The sequence below is a fragment of the Trichechus manatus genome, unplaced genomic scaffold, assembly GCF_000243295.1.
Source record: "Trichechus manatus latirostris isolate Lorelei unplaced genomic scaffold, TriManLat1.0 scaffold00162, whole genome shotgun sequence".
NCBI lineage: Eukaryota > Metazoa > Chordata > Mammalia > Sirenia > Trichechidae > Trichechus > Trichechus manatus.
The window spans coordinates 2,590,834-2,611,025 of NW_004444098.1; the positions used below are offsets into that span (position 1 = coordinate 2,590,834).

At 42.7% G+C, this 20,192-nt stretch overlaps 1 protein-coding gene across 5 annotated transcripts in view; it reads right to left on the reverse strand.

Annotated features, from left to right (window-relative positions):
- Positions 1 to 831: 831 nt before the first annotated feature.
- Positions 832 to 20,192, reverse strand: part of RAB9A (RAB9A, member RAS oncogene family) — a 19,712-nt gene continuing 351 nt past the window's right edge. The window contains exons 1-4 of one of the 5 annotated variants that reach the window (XM_023740699.1): positions 10,076 to 10,093; positions 5,469 to 5,557; positions 4,850 to 5,031; positions 832 to 1,762 (exon numbers count right to left, since the gene is read on the reverse strand). In XM_023740699.1, coding sequence (XP_023596467.1) covers positions 1,124 to 1,729 — 606 coding nt within the window. In that variant the 5' untranslated portion in view covers positions 1,730 to 1,762; positions 4,850 to 5,031; positions 5,469 to 5,557; positions 10,076 to 10,093 and the 3' untranslated portion in view covers positions 832 to 1,123. Of the gene's footprint in view, positions 1,763 to 4,849; positions 5,054 to 5,468; positions 5,558 to 10,075; positions 10,094 to 20,192 lie in introns of those variants that run through there. The other 4 variants (XM_023740700.1, XM_023740701.1, XM_023740698.1 and 1 more) reach the window with 4 other exon arrangements.

Consider the following 20,192-nt stretch of genomic DNA (forward strand, 5'->3'; position numbering starts at 1 on the left):
ACGAACTGTCCTCACGAAAGACTGCAATTGGCTTTAGCAGGTCTAGACATAGCAGCAAGTCCCTAAAGGACAACCCAAATTCCTGGGAGCCAATCACTAGCATTTTCTTAGCTTGCTGGTCCCAACAAAATAGGCACGAGCTGGATGTGGGTCACTGGCCAGAGTTCACCAGTTCTAAAGAATGAAGATTTTTTTAAGCAGGCAATCAATCTGGTTATATTCAGAATGCATGGTGTTCAGTGATAAAGACAATAAATGCATGACCAAGTAAAGACGTTTTCATTTACCCTCAAGCAACGTATGCTGTTTTTCCTTCAAACCTGATAAAGTTAGCCTCTACGTTCCTGTGGGGGAGAGGCATGTGGGGCAAAAATGCTGGGTAATTCCACTGATACCAAACCCGCTGCCAACTCATAGTGACCCTACAGCACGGAGTAGAACTGCCCCGTAAGGTTTCCAAGGCTGGAATCTTAATGGAAGCAAACTGCCACATCTTTCTTCCGTGGAGCAGCTGGTGGGTTCAAACCACTGACCTTTCAGCTACACCACCAGGGCTACTACCCATCAATTCTACTGATATTTAGAATGAAAACAGGAACAGTTAAATCACTGTACCTAGAATGAAGTAATCAAATCAAAGAACAACGCATTGTACTGCATTAGATTTTAATCTTTAATACCTAACATTATTGCTTCTGGAAAAGTTTTCCCCCCAACCAAGAATGGGATGCTAATTACATAAAAATATACACATATAAAAAGTAGTTCTCCATTTTCCTGGAAAAAATAATCCAAGGATAACTTCTACAATATTCAAGTTTCGTGTTTTAATTATAATTAAAGTCTTGGTCATCTCACTTATTAGCTCTGTAACATACTTAAATTAAAGAAATCTTATTAGACAGCCGTTACAATTTAGAAATGTAAGGTGCCATTATTCAGTAAATAGATTCCTCCGTGAGTGGCTGTGCCCCTTCTCCCACCCAGTAAGGAAGCAGCAACATCCATTAGTTTAACTTTATTAGTAGATGATATCTTGCTGCAAACACGAATTTACCCACACTCGTACTTATGTTGTGTGTATGTGTGAGCTGGTTAGAATGCCCAGCGATCTCTTTAATGATCAACAGCAAGATGAGCTAGGCTTGGGCTTCCGGTGCAAATTGACCGTGTCTGTGTGAATCAAGTGATCCGACCTATCCTCGGTAGCGAGAACTCTTCGAGCTGCCTCCTCAAAGGCTGCTGCGACATTAGTGGCATCTTTTGCACTTGTTTCAAAGTAAGGATAGTCGCCGTTGTCCCTGCACCAGGCTTGGGCTTCTTCTGCAGACACCTGTCGTTCACTTATGTCAACCTTGTTACCCAAAATCACAAAAGGAAAGCTTTCCGGCTCTTTCACATCTGCATAATATATGAATTCTTTCTTCCAATTACTCAAGTTCTGGAAGCTTTGAGAATCATCGACACTAAAAGTAAGCAGGCAACAGTCAGAACCTCTGTAAAACGGCGTCCTCAGGCTCCTGAATCGCTCCTGACCGGCTGTGTCCCAAATCTGCATGGTAACAAAATGGCCATCCACCTCCAGATCTTTATTTAAAAATTCCACACCTATTGTATGGAACAGCTGGGTATCAAATTTATTGGTTACATATCTGTTCATAAGAGAACTCTTCCCAACTCCACCATCTCCAAGGAGAATCACTTTAAAAAGTGATGATTTTCCTGCCATTGTTAAAGTCACCAGATCTTTGACTTCAGAACCCTGTAAAATAAAAAGGTACCATTACATTCCTCTACATGAGTCAATGAGTATCAGTGTGCAAATGAGGTAACATATACAGCCCCAATTGCTTGGTGCAAAGGGACTAGCCAAGAGTAAGCACTGTGTTTACTGGGCACGAGCTCAGCTACTAACCAAAAGGCTGGCAGTTCGAATCCAACAGCCACTCCCCGGAAACCCTATGGGGCAGTTCTATGCCCTATAAGGTTATTATCCTACCATGATTCCCTAAACTGGGCTTACTCTTCCCTTTTTGCAGATCACAGCTTGCTGTGAAGCTGGCACTCAAAAGGCCAAGTCTGAACCCAAAAGACCTTGCTTTCAACAGTTACTCTACACAATAATCACCCGCTACTCACAATAAGCCCTGTCACCATTTGTTAAGATTCAGTAAGAGACTGAAGTATGCAACTTTCTGTAAAAATTTCAAATGACCCTTCAGTGTCACAGGGACACTGTTCACTGATGGCTTTCCTCTCGTGCCAAGGGTTTTCTTTACTTTCTCTTGTATAGGAGCTGTTAAACAGGAAAGACAGAGAGTAGCTGACTGATCTAGCTATGAAAAAAAGCCAACCACTGAGTAAATGGGTGTTCATTAGGAACACCATTTTGAGTTTGCTAAAGTTAATTTCAGCAGCAATATAATTTTTAATATCCTAATCTAAAACATTCTGTCCATAAGATCCATTTGAGCAGCTCCATCTCTCAGCAAATTCGAGCCTGTGCTGTTACTTGTGTGTTTTGAGGTGGAATGAAATAAGCCTTAAGTGAAAATGTGATGCTACACAGATCCTTTAGGAGAGGTCCTGGGGCAGGATTAACAACTTTCCCACACTACAGGAAGCAGCCTGTGTGGGTGACATTTCATCTGCCTGTTTACAAGTAGCGACTTCTAAGTGCTGGTGTGAGCACTGTTTCTATTTAGTGCTTGTGTCTTAACTTTTTATTACGGAAAACTTCAAACATACATAAAATTTCCAAATAATGACAATGTCATAAAGTCCCGCGAACCCTAAACCCAGCTTCACCAATTATTAACTTATGGCAAATCCTGTTTCCTTCCATAACCCCCTACTCTCCCTTCTCCCCAGTTACTCTTAACCAAATTATGTCATTTAATCTGTAAATACTTCAGTATTAAGTGGCTTTTAAGTATACTAAAATTTGTCAAAGAAAACAACCTTCTGAGTAGTACTGTCCAACAGAGTTTTCTGCAATGAGGGAAATGTCCTACATCTGTGCAGTACAATATGGAAGCCACTAGCCACATGTAGCTATTGAGCCCTTGGCATGTGGCCGGTAGAAGTGAAGAACTGAATTTTGAGTATTATTTAATTTTAATTAATTTAAATAGCCACATTCAATAGGTGTATTGAAAAGCACAGCTCTAGAGCAAAAATGGTGAATCCCTGAATGGGAAGGTAATAAAGACACTATAATCATTATACTCATGAAGATGAATTTGCAAAACCACTGCAGGAAGCATTATATGGCTATCCCCTGGTTCTATGCAAACGTAACCCAGTATAATGTAACTGAACACTTCCTGTAATGTAAAACAATTATGCATTTCCAACTGCATGCTACACTCTTCTGGTAAAAACCTGTAGCAATTGATTGTATATAGAGAGATCAAGTTAATGGGAAAATATGACTTTAAAGTGACGGGACATAGTCCAATTCTTACTGGTCCTTTTAAATGACTGCTACAGTAATTAATAGACTTTAAACTGTCCAACAAAATTGTGAGGCAGTCAAGGTGCATACCTCTTGTAGACTTTTTCTATTTCAAATGTATCGCTCTGTTCAACACCCAGACTAAATAGATGCTACAGAGGAAATCAAAACAACCTCAAACCCCCTAAATTTCCCAATGTAGGTAACAATGCACTAAATTGGCTGCTTTATTTCTTTTGAATCTTGCTTAAACAACTTCACCTTATAGAAAAAAGTTGAATAAAACTAAAAAAGCAAACCAGCTGCTTCAACATAGGGAAAGCATCTATATAATACCCCCTTCAGAAAGTTCTTCAACGGTTCTCCAGGACCAAGTCCACCTTCTAAGTCAAGACATCTGGCCCCTGCTCACTGGGCTGCCCCCTTACCTCCCACCATTCTGAAACGCACTGTCAAATGGAATTGGAACTCAATTCCACTAGCTTGCCTCCGAATTCCCCCCTGCCTTCAGGCCTGGTATCTGCTCTTCCCTCGCTCCCTCGGCTTGTAACCCCATGCCCAATTTACCTAACTAACTGCCGCTCCTTCAGAACTGCTCAGCAGAATCATCACCTCTTCTGGCACCATTCCCCAACCGCCCCCGGGGGTTCCTTTCACATCATTTTTAAACTAAACACAGAAGTTTCATGTTGTGTTATGAAGGTGTAACAATGTGCCTAACTGCAGCCTATCATTTATCCCAGTATTTGAAGTCTCGAATAGTCTCACTGCCTTACCAGACGAAAAGGTTTATTATACAGCATTGAATTTCTAGAATCTTTAAATAAAACTGTAAGCCAGGTCACGCCATCTAACAAACCCCAGCCAGATTACCAGTTGCATATATATACCCAATTAAGTCTTAGAAATTGCTTGAGATTCGTAATTTATACTTTTATCAGGCCACGTTGACAGTTCTTTTCTTTTTTCATAATAACGTGAGAGCTCCTCATAGTTTATGCCATTATTTTGACCAAACAAATCTGTGGTATGCTAGATCCACACACCAGGAAATAGGGTACAATTTTTACATTTCTCACAATTTGGGGCCTTCCAGATATGAGTATCCGGGAATATATTGGCATTTATGAAACCAATATACACATGAACATCTCTCTTAATCTAACTGCAGAGTTGTATATAAACATATACAGTGATATAAGATTATACAAATTATGTCTAATTGACATCTAACAAAAGCTACGTTCATTCAGTCTATACATTAACATAACCATAATCAGCTTATGGACATTAAAAATGTTTTCTTCTCTAAAAACAGAAAAATCATTCGAAACTTCTTTAGCTTAAGTTAAATGAATAAAGTTATCCTACTATGTTATTTTCAAAATTTACCTTAAAATGAAGTCTCTTGTATTCCAGAGTTTGGAAAGACTGCCCAAAGTCAATAATCTTCACCAAGGTTAAACATTACGTTAGCAATTCAGCTAAATTCTATAAATAAAGAAATTCGAATAAGAACAGCATATTACATAGGTCATAAAGCTTACCTAATTGTTCAGTTCAAGCATTATCACCTGCAAAGAAAAAAATCAGAAAGCTCACCTTAGCAACGTCTATTTGATTTGTTTTCGTCATTTTAAGAGTAAAAACAAAAGAATTAAAAGGTGAAAGAAATCTCTCTGACTTACGTTAGCAACCTTTCTCAGCCTAAAAAGTCCTAGATTCAAACATTAGACTTTGATCTTTGTTTTTTCAAAAACAGCTTTTTGCCTGCCCACCCTTTTCTAAATTTCACACTCACAGACAAAATTATGTTAATTATATGATGTATTCATATATATTATAAGCCAAGGCAAAACTGAAAACTCTCTTGTGACTGAATAAAAGTGCCCTGTCAGAAAGGAGAACTTGTTCCTATTTCCAAAGGCCAAGAGTGCAGACCTGCAGCCGAGCTACTCCACATCCTCACACCCCGAAGTCTCCCGGGAACCATGGTGACAACAGTACCTACCTCCTGGGCTGGTTGGAAGGATTCACTCAGATAGTGGGTGAGAAGTTTGTCATCACAACGCCAGGCTCATGACAGGAGCGCAGAGGTTTCTGTGGAGTGAATAAAGGAATCAGTCTTTAACTGGCAGTTATACGGAAAGTCCTTTTTGTAGCCCTTTCTGGGGTCCAACTTCAGTGAGAATTAGGCAGGGCAAGTGAGAGGACTGTGCAGCTGTTCATTAGGAAGCGCAAGGGTCCTAGTCCTGGTGCTCAAACTCACCTCAGGCTTCCCAGCGACGACTATTACTGGAACTGGGCTAAACTACTAGGCTCTCTCAGTCTAAACCAATCATTTCAAACGTTAAATTAAAAAAAAAACAAATCAAAAGGCATTTTTGTGGGACTTACATGTAGCAGTCCTTAACTTATATATTCAACCAATGAAAAAAAAGGGACTGTTCAAAATCCCGACTCTGGGAGTTAAGGATAAAACAATGTTAATAATAATTATTATAATAATAGCAGCTAACACTAATTGAGCCCTATGTTACTTACCGTGCTACAGTGCATTTGCTCCTCACAGTCTATTCTGATTCCTATGTTACAGATAAGGAGCCTTGGTGGCACAGTGGTTAAATGCTTGGCTGGTAACCAAAAGGTCAGCAGTTCGAACCCACCAGCTGCTTCATGTAAGAAAGATGTGACAAAGATGTGGCATTTCTGCCTCTGTAAAGATTTACGGCTTTGGAAACCCTACGGGGCAGTTCTAACCTGTCCTATAGGGTCCCTATGAGTCGCAATCAACTTGACAGCAATGGGTTTTATATTACATATAAGGACACTGACTCAGAGAGGTTAAGTACCTTGTCCACAGTCACACAGCTAGTAAAAGGTGGCCATAAGGTGTGAATGCAGCAGACAGACTCTAAAGCCCAGGCACTTCAGCCACCAGGCTATGTCAATCTCAACTGCCTTTGCATTTACTTCTGAGCGTTTGACTGTCATTGTTGCAGATATAAAGAAAAGAAGCAGTTACAAGCTGTAAGTCTTTCAACTGCTTGCTTTATTTCAAGATCTGCACAAAAACAAGTTAACCGACAAAACTAGTAGTCTCCAATCTGTTGACATGTAGTGTAAAACACATCTGAAAGTACATATGTTTTATTAGAGTTTAAAAAGTTTTAAACATTTTTTAAAATGAAGTATGAATCAAATGTTCGCAGAACTCTGCAGCCACTCCACAGAAGTCTAGTTAGTGCTTCATGGAACGAGCTGGAAAAGTTTGCCAGCAAGGATTTACTGAGTGGCTAATATGTGCCAGGCACTGGGGATGCAGAACAGACACAGTCCCTGCCTTGTGGAGCTGGTCGTTTGGTGGCGTGACAATCCTCACACAAACACATTTATGTTACAGCTGTGGGCAAGTACTAGAAATGAGGTACATGGTGTAAGAGGATGAGAGTACAAACAAGAATTACAACGTGAAAGAAATCTCTCTCTGGCTTGTATTAGCAGCTATCTTAAAACCTGCTGGATTCTTAACATAAAAAGAACTATCACACTCAGCCGTAAGCCAAATAACAAAACAGCGCAGGTGAGAGATGGAGGAGTGAGAGATTGGTGCGCGGACCTGCAGCTCCCTCAGTCAGACCCAGGCCCCACCTGCAGGTACGTCGCCCAACTCAGTGTGATTCTAGCATTCGAGGGTACTTCATTTTCCTCTAGCATGACCCCAGAACACAAGCCAGCTACGTCACCTGCCGCTCAGTTAAAGAAAAAGCACAACTTCCAACACCGGAGGAAAACTGGGCTGGGGTCAACTTATTGAGAAACCGTTCACTGGCTTCCGGCGTGGCCTGCTCCCAAGACCCATCTCAATGATCATTTCAGCCATATGGGTCCTTTCAACCCAGCCTCCCAAAGGTCTGCCTCCAGTACTGTAGGAGGATTTGACCCCAGGGAAGGGCTCTGACCCCAGGCTTGTCCGTGGCAGTGAGGATTAGCTAAACTCAGCAGGAGGAGGAGGAAACACCAGGATGCAGGCGCAGCCCAGGCCACCGCCCTGCCAGGGAAGGAAGGCCGCCATGGGCCTGGGGGTGAGCAGTGAGCCGTGGAGACGGGACCGGAGGGGGAGGCCCTGTGGCGGCCAGGGCCTTAGAAGCCACGGGATGGATTTCTGACCATACCCTAGGAATGACGGGGAGCCAAAGAAATCCTTTCACTAGTGGGGCGACCTGGCCAGATGTGGGGTTCAGCAAGGTAACTGGCTGTAATGGAAAAGCAGCTGCAGGTGAGGACAGGAGGAAGGGCTCGGGCAGAACTTGGGCGATGCCGTTATGATCCCTCTCAAGTACCAACAGTCTCTGCTGGGTGTAGGATTAAAAATGGAGGTCGCTGTGCCTCATACTTTATCCTCCAGTAAAACATTCATGCTGTGACTTCATGCTTCACATTGTTGCCCTTTGGCTCCCTCCTCTTGCTTCCTAATCAACCCTGAAGATGCAGCTAGGCCTCATTTCCTACTCACCACCTACCAGGCACCTCCAACTGCACCCCCTGCTGCGCTCCTCGCACATCCAGCCCATGCCTCTATCATTTACCATGATGCAATGTTGTAATGGACGTGCCTACGTGCATCTAATAAAAACTAAACATGCTCTCCAAAAAGATTCCATTGTTTAGACTATACCAAAAACTATGATACCAATCTTACCTTAAAATCACTTCCCCCCAAAAAGAAAATAAAACTTTACCAAAAATGGTCCCAGGGGTGCGGAAAGAAATGATCTAAATGCCTTAACCGGGGGATGTTCTGCCACGACTCAAGAGGCCATGGAAACATGGCGCTGTAGAAATAAGCTAAGTGAAAACACAAAGCAGTCAGCACGCCACACCACCACCAGGCAGAACCTTACATGCTTATAGTAAAGTTTGGAAGAAAACAGAATAATCAATATTGAGTTCAATGTTCCAAGTTCTGATATGGTTGCAAAACCATACTTTTGTTTTTTTTCAATATCAAAACGATTTTAAAGCTTCATTTTCACTTCAAACCTTAGTTTGACTGAATGCCGCAATTAAAATTAAATGGAAATGATTTTCTTTTAAATTTTCTTCAAATGCAGCTATATACCAAACCTCAAAAACAATCCTTTCCTAAATTTTTTCTGTAACTCAGAACATGGTAAAAATGAGACTCGATATGACATCAAAAGCATAAGCCACAAAAGAAAAAGCAGATAAACTGGACTTCATCAAAATAAAAAACTGTTGTGCTTCAATGGACACTATCAAGCAAGTGGAAAGACAACCCAGAGAATGGGAGAAAATATGCAAATCATAGATCTAAAATATATAAAGAACTCTTACAACCCAACAATAACAAAAAAAACGAATTAAGAAGTGGGTGAAGGACTTGAATAGACATTTCTGCAAAGGTGATATACAAACGGCCAACAAGCACATGAAAAGATGCTCAACATCATTAGAAAACAAACCCACTGCTGTCGAGTCGATTCCAAATCAAAGCAACTTTATAGGACAGAGTAGAACTGCCCCTTAGGGTTTCCAAGGCTGGAACCTTTATGGAAACAGACTGCTACATCTTTCTCCCACAGAGTGGCTGGTGGGTTCAAACCCCCGACCTTTTGGTTGGCAGCCAAGCGCTTAACCACTGCGCCACCAGGGCTCCCTTATTAGTCATCAGGGAGATGCAAAATCAAATCCACAATGCGATCCCACTTCACATGGAAACTAACAAGTGTTGGCAGGATGTGGAGAAACTGTAACACCCTGGGATACATTGCTGATGGAAATATAAATTGGTGCAACTGCTCTGGAAAACAGTCTGGCAGCTCCTCTATGTTAAACACAGAATACCATATGACGCAGCAACCGCACTCCCAGGTGCATCTCCCAGGGACTCCAGATATTACTACAAATCACTGAATTGTATTTTTGAAAAGGGGGAATTTTATGGCACGTGACTTACAGCTTCAAAAAAAGGAGACCTAAGAATTAGAAATGAGGCCCTAGAATGAGATTTACACAGAGCCGCACTGTCCATTCAGCAGTGTCCTTTTCAATAAACCAGTTACAGGTACATAGATCACTACAATTTGATGTGTCACTACCAACAGCTTTGCCACCTATGGCACACACTAACATGAATGGGAAGCTGGATAAGTACATCGCTGGCAGGAAAGAAATTAACCACGTTTTCAGTAGATACCGCAAAACTAAAGACAAAAAAAGAGCAGTGTACTGACAGGGATCATAACAGAGGGTCCTGGACAGAGCTGGAGAAAAATGTAGAACAAAATTCTAACTCACAAAAAAAAAGACCAGACTTACTGGCCTGACAGAGACTGGAGAAACCCCGAGAGTATGGCCCCCGGATACCCTTTAGCTCAGTAATGAAGTCACTCCCAAGGTTCACCCTTCGGTCAAAGATTAGACAGGTCCATAAAAACAAAATGAAACTAAAGGGGCACACCAGACCAGGGACAAGGACTAGAAGGCAGGAGGGGACAGGGAAGCTAGTAACGGGGAACCCAAGGTCAAGAAGGTGAGAGTGTTGACATGTCATAGGGTTGTTAACCAATGTCATAAAACAATATATGTACTAACCCTTTAATGAGAAGCTAGTTGTTCTGTAAACCTTCATCTAAAGTACAATAAAAAAAAATTTTTTAAAAAGAGCAGTGTATGCCAATCCTTTTCTAACTATTTTTCTAACTTTTCTACTGTGTACTTTTATCTTGAGCTATCATTTCAATAGTTTATCATTAGTACCCTTTTCTCTGGCCTTCCTCAACCCCTTGCGGGCTTCCAAAAGCTGTATACTACAATACACCAAGAGGGAGTCAGATCCAAGCACAGAGAATATAAGCCTCTAAATAGGAATGTTTATATGGCTTACGGTTAGAATTTGGGGGGAGGACAAGTGGATCTAATTGCCTCCATTATTACAGATAAGTAAAACCATTTCTTCGTTATTTTTATTATGATTTTGAGCATGGTATTCAATGAGCCATCAAACCTCGATTCCAAGCCTGTCCTGATCCCCTCGCTACAACTCACCATCCCCAAACCTATCACCTGCATTCACCCTTCCGCATCTTTGCTCAGGAGGTACTTTGGCCTGTGATGCCCCCCGGCAGCTACGACAATCCTAGTCATCCAAAGCCTAGTTTAGATGTACCTCATCCAAGAAGTCTTCTCTGATCACTTCCACAACCTAATTGTTCTCTTTTCTTCGCTTTAATAATCTCCACCTCCATCACAACTCTGTTGCGTTATGCATCTGTTTCCAATTACAGTGTAAACTCCCTGCGAAGGACACACAACACCTAATGCCATCCATTTATCTGTCCCTTTTTGTTCTATAACATCTTGTACATGCTTAACATATGGTGAGGAACCAAATGAATGTTAAATTGAGAGCAAACAGTAAATTACTTCCTCCTTTCTCCTACTCAGCACTATCTTCTATTTGTACTTTCCGTACTTGATTCTTTGTTTCTCTATCAGTTCTTCCCCATTCTATTTTTGAAGTCTACTACAATGTGTGGGAAGGGACAAAAAAAAATTGATACTTACTTGCAAGCCTAACAGGAAAACCACTTTCAAGTAAGTACTACTGACTGCAACCGTGAGCTGGCACGCACTGAGAAACTGCTACATTCCTCTAAGAAGCTGCCAAGTTGAGAGCAGGCTGGGTTGGTAAACTGCCTTTCCCCAAATTTCACATTCTGAAACGCATATTCTCTAACCCCTTCACTAGTTCTCACTTCTAAAAACTTACGAGATTATCACTCCTGGCTTAAATTTAGCAACAAACTAAAAAAAAAAAAAAATTTTTTTTTAATCACAAGTTTCTTTTAGCATTCACCCTCAATGTCCTACTTAAAGGCATGCCATTTATTATTTCATTTCATAGCTTGAGAAACAGAGGTTCAAAGAAATTAATCAGGGAAACAAAAGCATGGATAATATGGAAATTACTTCTATTTTCATTTGAGCTATATTTATTTCCTTATATCTTAATTTAGGTGTGTCCTACCAAACAGCCTAATTAGTCCGAATGTTTGTTTCTAAAGTCTTCTGGTGATCTTGCTTGGATGTATAAGCAAGAGGCAAGTCAAGGAAGTCATTAAGTCTAAATCTAATGGGAGCCATCTCTACAGCAAGAGAGCAACCAAAAAAAAAACAAACAAACTAAGCAACTTACCCTAGGACTGGATAAACTTGAAGGCAAGACTCGCCAGGTGAAAAAATTATCTAGTCAACCACTAAGGCACTACCTCCCAGCCAGAGGCAGCGAGAGAAGGCAAACACTGTAAATATCAAACCACACCATAAATATACAGAGCACCTCACCCTATTTAAATAACTCGTTTCATAATCATCATTTTTGAAGCTCCATCATTGAAATTAACCTTTAAAAAGTCTACAGTATTAACAATTTCGCTTAAAGTAAGGCATCTCTGTAGTTAGGTATGGTAATTAACCATTAACAGTAGTAGAGGGAATGGGAAGGGAAAAAACAGACTTGGCTAAGGTACAAAATCTTCTTAAGGCAGGGATGAACCAGTTCGACCCTCTGCTGAGAATTTTCCTTCCCACCCCAGCTTTACTGAATCAGAATCTACATTTTAACAAGATCCCCAGGTAATTCTTATATATAATAAATTCTGAGAACCATATACTTAAGAATTACCTGGGGATCTTGTTAAAATGTAGATTCTGATTCAGTAAAGCTGGGGTGGAAAGGAAAATTCTCAGCAGGGAGTCGAACCGGGATGAACCAGTTCGAAGCTCTGCCTTAAATTATGGCTAAAGTATAGAGACAGCTGCATGGTCCAATAGGACTTTCTTCGATGCTGGAAATGGTCTATAGCTTCACTGTCCAATATGTTAGCCACTAGCCACATGTGTGTGCTGAGCACCTGAAATGTGGCTGGTGCAACTGAGGACCTGAATTCTTAATTTTATTTCATTTTAATGCGTTTCACTTTAAACTGCCCCATGAGGCCAGTGGCTAGTGTACTGTACAGTGCGGGTATCGAGCAGGCTTCACTGAGTCCGCGAAAGAGCTCCAGGGAGAAAATGCACCCCCTGGAATCAGATGGAACTAAGGATGAGTGGATGGATGGAAGCACGTGTGCTGGAGCTTTCTGCAGGAGTCAAAAGGAGTTCCTCAGATTCTTAAAGGGGTGTGGACCCCAAGAAAGGATCAATATATGTCTGCATCATCAATATATTATGTGTCTCCGTCTGTGTAGCTCAGAACACCCTGCAGACTTTGCACCTTTACCTGGCATCACTATTTTCCCCTTGTCTTCCTCACTCGTGAGACTTTATTGATATTATTACCCTTTGACCATCAACTGTGAGAGTTCAGTGAACAGCCTTACTCATGGGAAGCTGCTAATCCTACAGAGTGAGGACAACATTTTGTCCTTACTTTTGTTTAATGTTTAAGGACCAAGCATGTATCTACCTGTAACAAAGCACTTACTTGTAAAAGGCACTTAAAACGCTTCTGGACAAGAAAGAAAGCAGTGAGACTGGTTTAAGGGTGTACTTTGGAGGACAAAATCAAAATGCAAAGAAATGGATAAAGGTCGCAAGATAGGAATACTGGGGGCTGTGGCTGGTTATTTCAGGAAGAAAACTGAATTCTGAAAGAAATGAATTTGAATGTGCATGTTAGAAAAAGATACTGAAGCAGCAAAACACAAACTAAAGACGGCCTGCAAAATAATGCTGTCACTTAAGGGAAAACTGGGTCTGATTCCACGCTTCAAGTCAGACAAGAATCCAGGCGTCTCTAACGTAGAGCAGACAAGCAGAAGTGGCTGGAGAACTTCTATATAAATTCAGAGAAGGGTTGGATAGCGAACATTCCCACGAGGAATGAAACCACAGCAAGCAGAACTTCTTGACTGCAAGAAAAGTAAAAGGTTGGGGTTGGGGGGACTGCGGATTGCCCAAGATACATTTAAAGAGGGCAACCAGTAGCTATAGATCCAGTATCTCGGTCAGATCTAGGTCAGAGGCTCCCACATACCAGTCTGCAGGGAAGCTACCACCAGCTCGGAAGGAGCAGGAACTTAGGAGCTCTGCGGGGAGCTTTTCATAAAGTTCTGTTTATTCACTGTAACCGAAACTAAAGTGAATAAAGAGCTTCTCTAGAGCATCATCGTGTACCTTTCTAGAAAACACCCTCATGTTTGAGCAGCCTCCCCACCTGAGGCCCCTCCAGTTGACAGTGAATTCTTTCAGGTGTAGGCATTTGCCTGGACGTACATGACATAAAATCCTGGAAGGGTATTAAGTCTTTGTTTAAAAAATAAATAAATAAATAAGGAAATGGAGGTCCCACTGGTAAAGCGTCTTGCGCAGTATCACACATCTAGCTAGAGGTGAAGATGGGACGTTCTGGTCTCGACCAGGACGTGACCTCTGCGCACTAATGCAGTGTTAGGTCTGAACAGCCTGGCACCGACTTTGAAAATGTTTCCTACTTAATCATCCATACAACTACTCTGACAACAGGCTCCCCTTTCTCTCCCTCTCACTCCCTTAACTTTTCTTCAACCCAGATGGCTCCCTTTTCTAACAAGCCCTTAATGTAGGTATCTTCCAAGGCTGAAGACCCTACCTCTTTCCAAATGGTATCTTCCTGGGACATAAAAACCAAGGATTCCCAAACTTTATGTTTGTCCCTTCCTCTCCCCCCTCCCCTCCCACTAGCCCCCTCTCCCTGGAACCAGACAACAATTTCCAACCCCTTCTATAATATGTTCATCTGGTGATGGCAGTTCAAATTCAATACATCTAAAACCAAGCTCATCATTTTCCCCATTTCCAAAGCTCTTTCTTCTTCTGTCTTACCCACTTCATTCATCCATGCAAGACATGTGTCCACTTCCCTCCCTACCTATGGCCAGTGTCTGGTTTGCTCAAATAATACTATGAACGTAACATTAATCATTACTATTTAGTGAATATCTACTATGTACCTGGCATATTAAAAAAAAACCCAAACCCACTGCCATCAAGTCAATAACAGCTCACAGCGACCCTGCAGGACAGAGCAGAACTGCCCCATAGGGTTTCCAAGGCTGTAGTTTTTACAGAAGCAGACTGCCCCATCTTTCTCCCGCTGAGCTGCTGGTGGGTTTGAACCACCAACCTTTCAGTTAGTAGTTGAGCACTTAACCGCTGTGCCACCAGGGCTCCTTCCCTGGCATATAGCACTTTAAAATCTTCTGCAAGCTGGATACTATCACCCACGTTTTACAGATCAATAAACGGAAGTTCACAAAGGACAAATAACTTCCCCAAGTCTGATTAAACAGGGCAGATCATATACGTGTTTATCTTCACTTCCCCCAAGTGACAGAAAAGGACTCAAAACTATACAGATCCAAAAGGACAAAACGAGAGCAAACAATGGTAGCTCAGGGTCACGGACAATATTGAGCAGATGGGATATTAACGGTCCAGCAGTGACAGACTTAGAAGACAAGAAACCTGATGCAGGGAGAGGCAGCCAAGGCTGAGAAAGCCGACTCGGGTGCAGAACGGAACAGGCGCAGGCCCTAGAGGAGAAACCCAGGCACTTCTCATGGCAGGGTGCGGCATCTGCACGGCTGGCGACCCCATGACCGTCCCCACGCCCTGGGCTTTCTCCACCTCAGCAGAAGGTCTACTTCCTAGAGATGTTTCTGCAGCAGAAAATGCAGGTAAAACACTACGAAAAACGGTATGGAGTCTGCATACTAAATGTGAATTAGCTTAGCTCCCCAAATGTTAGCATCCCAAACTGTTAAGATTATCTGGGGGCAATGAGGGGCCCCAGAGAAAAAGCTACAAATATCAACATGGAGTGGGGGTGAGGAGGTTAAAAAAAACAACTCTGATGCCTTATCTGTTTATGCTGTAACCCAAACCAACAAGCTTCTTTCTAATCCTGTGGTTTCCAAACTGTGTGTGGAGGTGCCCCAAGGCAACACCACAAATTCACTGGGGCAGGGCAGGGTACGTTGAATTTCTGAGGGAAACTCAGAGCTACTTAAGGAGCCCGGGTGGCGCAGTGGTTAAGTGCTCGCCTGCTAACCAAAAGGTCGGCAGTTCGAACCCACCAGCCACTCTGCAGGAGAAAAGATGTGGCAGTCTGCTTCCATAAAGATGACAACCTTAAAAACCCTATGGGGCCGTTCTACTCTGTCCTACAGGGTCGCTATGAGTCAGAATTGACTTGATGGCAACGGGTATGGTTTTCTTTTGGTCCTCAAAGTGTTGTTATTCTGTTCTGATGTCCAACTCAAAGAGGTATGTGTTTCAGAAACGCTCACCTACTCCCTGTTCTGATCAAATACACAGTGCGAAACTGCACAGAGAGATTTCGAACTTTTTTGAACCTGTTAGACTCATTTAAACACTCCTATCAGTTAGAGTTCTTCATAGCAAGTTCTAGAAACAGAATTCTGTTGAGAATTTTTCAGGCTTCTCTAACACTGATAACACAGCCACCCTTCCGAGAACTAATCTTCTGGTAACTAACTACCTTAGCTTCTGTATAAAAACTCCCAATCCAATTCAGAAGAACATGGAATAAAAACAAACTAGTTCAGCTCTTTAATACTGTTCAGCTGTTCTTCACACTTGGCTAATGAATGTGGCAATGGAATGAACGTATACAGTCGTTCTATACTCTTTCTCCATCGCTAACAATGGCATGCATTTGTTAAGCATCAGGCAGAAGACAAAAGTGCAGTCTGTCCACAGACTTCCCTCCGTGAAATGAGCTGGGTTCAGGGAAGGCCAGAATGTGAAGCCTCAACCCATACTTACTTCACTTTTGTATTTTTTCCAAAATACACACCCATCTCCCTCCACCCCATGCTGCTCTAGCTGTTACTTTATTTATATTCATTTATATCTAGCCGGAGCCCTGGTGACGCAGTGGCTAAGAGCTTGGCTGCTAACCAAAAGATCAGCAGTTTGAATCCACCAGCTGCTCCTGGGAAATCCCAGGGGGCAGTTCTACTCTGTCCTATGGGGTTACTGTGAATTGGAATCAACTCAACAGCAACAGATTTTTTTTTTTTTTTTGGTATATCTAGCCAGCCTCTCTATGTTCATGATCAGAAACATCATTCTAAAACCTGTACCCACCATGGTCAAAAATTAACAAAAAGTACATAATGGAAAAATCCAGAATGTGGCAATACCTGAACACAACTTCACACATTTACAGTATCAAGAATCACATTGGGAAACAGTGATTTCTCCTCCAAGTTACCCAACTCGCCAGCCCACTCATCAACTTGAACCTCCTGTCTCCCTGGCCAGGACCACCTGGGGCTGCCTTGGACCTCCCGAACCCCCCATCACCAGGCAGCCAGGCTTCCCCTCTTCCAGGCACCTAGGTCACTCGAGGCCTCCTTGTCAGGCTGCAACTTTCATTTGTGTCACAGTTTTCGATCAAACTCCCTGAGGCATTTTGTGAGTACTACCAAAAAATGTTCTCTGTTGATGGTCCACTTAGTCACAAGCCCTTGATTTTGACTAACAAATTTATTACTGAGATAGCTTTCAAATTAGATATCAAACACATATGCACACTTCTATTTGGCTTATTTCCTCCAGCTGCTTAGCCAACAAATTGCCTGGGGCAGAACCACTTGGAAGCTAATAATGTGCTGTCTCTACTTGGTACCATGTAATCTCATAGAGATCATAAAGTACAACCATCTCATTTTACGAAGAAAGAAATCCGGTGACCTAACTTGGCCAGAGTAGCAAGCCAACTAAATGATAGAGCCAGACTCCACCCAAGCCAGTGAGTTCTTCCCCGCCCATTCCTCTGGACCCTTCCAGGATAAAACTCCAGTGAGGAAAGAACACACAGGGCTTTGTTAGATCCCATGCAACAGCGATCATTTTAGGCGTATACTTTAGCATCCTCCCAACCCCATAGCAGACAGCTCCCGTAGGCAGACAAAGCTGTCATTAGAACAGTACCCTGTCCATCAGCACGAGTCAAAAACCAAAGCTACCCACAAAAAGACGCTTCAATGGCTGTGTGAATAACTTCACAGTGACTCCTAAAAAAGAGAGCCAACTCTTTTTGACTCCCCTCTCAATCACCCTCCAAGCTCACCTAATGGTTACACTCACATTTGCCACCAGAACGAAGGGAGTACATGTTTTGAAGGGCCTGCTCATAGCCAGGCATGGCGAAAAGTCTAAAAAACGCCAGAAAGAAAAAGATGAAGCCAAAGTCATTTTTTTATCTCATCACTTAGTTCTTGATTTCAATGATAAACCACATGCCCTTGTCTGCTGCGGCTAAATTGAAGGCAGAATTTTATGCTCAACAAGAATGGCTTCTCAATTTGATTCCTGTAAGTGTTCACCGGTGGTTAACTGAACAGAGCTATAAAGAACACAGCAGCTTTCCCCTCATTTCATCTAAGTCTGCTCACAGAAAACACAATGCTGCAGGTACTTCCCTGCCAGGTGGGGCGCCGTTTTGATTCGGGTTTCGTTGTCTGTTTTGTAATGAACGCCTGACCCCGTCTAGGACCCTCGGGATTGTGAGGAGACTGTAAGCTGCAGGAAGGCGGGACTCACGATAGCTCTTCAGATCACCAGCACCTCTGTAGGCCTGACAGGCTGCCCAGAAAAACGTTTGTTGACGGCTGAAATAATGCCAGAACTAAACTCAGTCCACTTTGACGGTTCCGTATAGCTCTCAAGTTCTTTTTGACACCTTTGTCTAAAAATAAAAACTGGATTCTGTCCTCAGAAACTATTTACTCACTCTTTTAAATGAACGAATCTGCCTCTCAATCACGAGAAGTCTCTTTTAGGTTCTCGAATTTTACTCTGCTTTTTCTTGAAACGCTGAGAAGGTATTCTAAATAGGAAAACAGCGTTGCATTCCAAGTACAGAAGCGGCAGAGAAAGCGAGCCCTGGCGTTCTGCATACTGCTCCAAAGCAGGGTTTCTCTGCCTCGGCACCAGTGACACTTTGGGCCAGAAACTCTTTACTGTGGGAGCTGTCCTGTACATTGTCGGCCTCCACCCACTAGATGCCACTAGCATTCCCCACCCCAGGTGTGACAACCAAACATGTCTCCAGACATTGCCAAATGTCTTCTGTGTCTGTAGGGGGAAGTACCCAAATCACCCCCAGTTGAGAACCACTGCCCTCAAATCACACAGGCCGGCTTTGAATCCTGGCTCTGCCCCTCACTCCCTGTGTGTGACCCTGAGAAAGAGACCTAACCTTCCTAAGCCCCAGCAAGTTCCTCATCTGTAAAAGGGGGCTGAGACCTCAGCAGTGCCGTGAGCATTCAATAAAGATGTACGTTCAGGACTTACATGCCCAGAACATCCAGGGCCTGTGTGGTGAGAAATGAGGGGCGGTTAAAACAATTTCTGAAACCAAAGGAACTTATTTTCAGGCCTTAGAGCCCTGGTGGCGCAGTGGTGAAGCGCTCGGCTGCTAACCAAAAGGTCGGCGGTTGGAATTCACCCAGCAGTTCCCCAGGAGAAAGATGGAGCAGTCTGCTTCCATAAAGATTACAGCCTAGAAAACCCTCTGGGGCAGTTCTACTCTGTCCTGTAGGGTAGCTATGAGTCAGAATCCACTGGACAGCAATGGGAGTTTTCTTTAGAGCTCTGTAGTCTGGACAGAAAAGGTGGTTGAAACAGAAGGAAAAGAGAAGAAAGAGGTTGGAGAAGAGGGACTGGTACTACATAATCCCCTAGGTACTTCCCTAGTCTCCAAGAACCTGGCTTGGAGATATGCCCGACAATGTTCTATTTAGTTTCTAACAATCTACTCTACCGGCCTAGATAATAAACCAAAAATAGCCCCAAATCACAGAACTTTGTCCAAAATAAATAAGTCACCAAACCAGGAACTTTTTAGTATAAGCAAGAAGAGTTTATTCCATTGTCCACACAACAATACTGAAAGCACCAGACTGACACATCATTGTCTTAGATTTGGGAATCTAAACAAGATACTGAGAGTTCTAGGTAAGTACCTATTAGTAACTTCAGATAAGTGTCTAAAAGAGACTCCGAATGGGCTTCTTAAAAGTCCCTAACTGAATCGGTCTGGGTTTCCTCCGTCTGTTTCTCCAGTTTCGCTCCACTGAAATCAGTTTTGCTCCACAGGCAATTTAGGGATTTTCCATTACAACGGTGCCAGAGACAAACATTTAAAAAAAAAAAAAAGGCAGTCGAAGTCTGTCCATTCATTTTATCAGGAGGCTGAAATCCTATAAAAAGACTGTGGTCACGTGCCAACTGGGAAACTAGCAGGAAACTTATTCCTCAAAAGAACCGTGGTCACGGGATGTTGTCACTGCTTTAAAAACAAAACAAAAACAAAAACGCCGAATACCTCCACCAACTATTTGGTCAGCACTTCAAATTCTCGGCTTGCCTTTTGACTTGCTAAGTAGAAAGACAAAGAAACACCATTCCGAAACCCGAGCCAGTGTCTCAATCAGATAATGGCCCAAAGCGCCTGCTGGCCCTCGGACTGGCTTTTACATGCCTCACCTGAGTGGTCACAAGGCATTAGGAAACGCTCGGCTAGGCAGAATGTCAGAGGCCACCAGAGCCAAGCTGTGCGCGGGAAGGGTGGGCGCCTTTTCTTTCCCTACAGGGATCACTCCGCGGGAGGCTGTGGTGTGGACTGGCGGGTGGG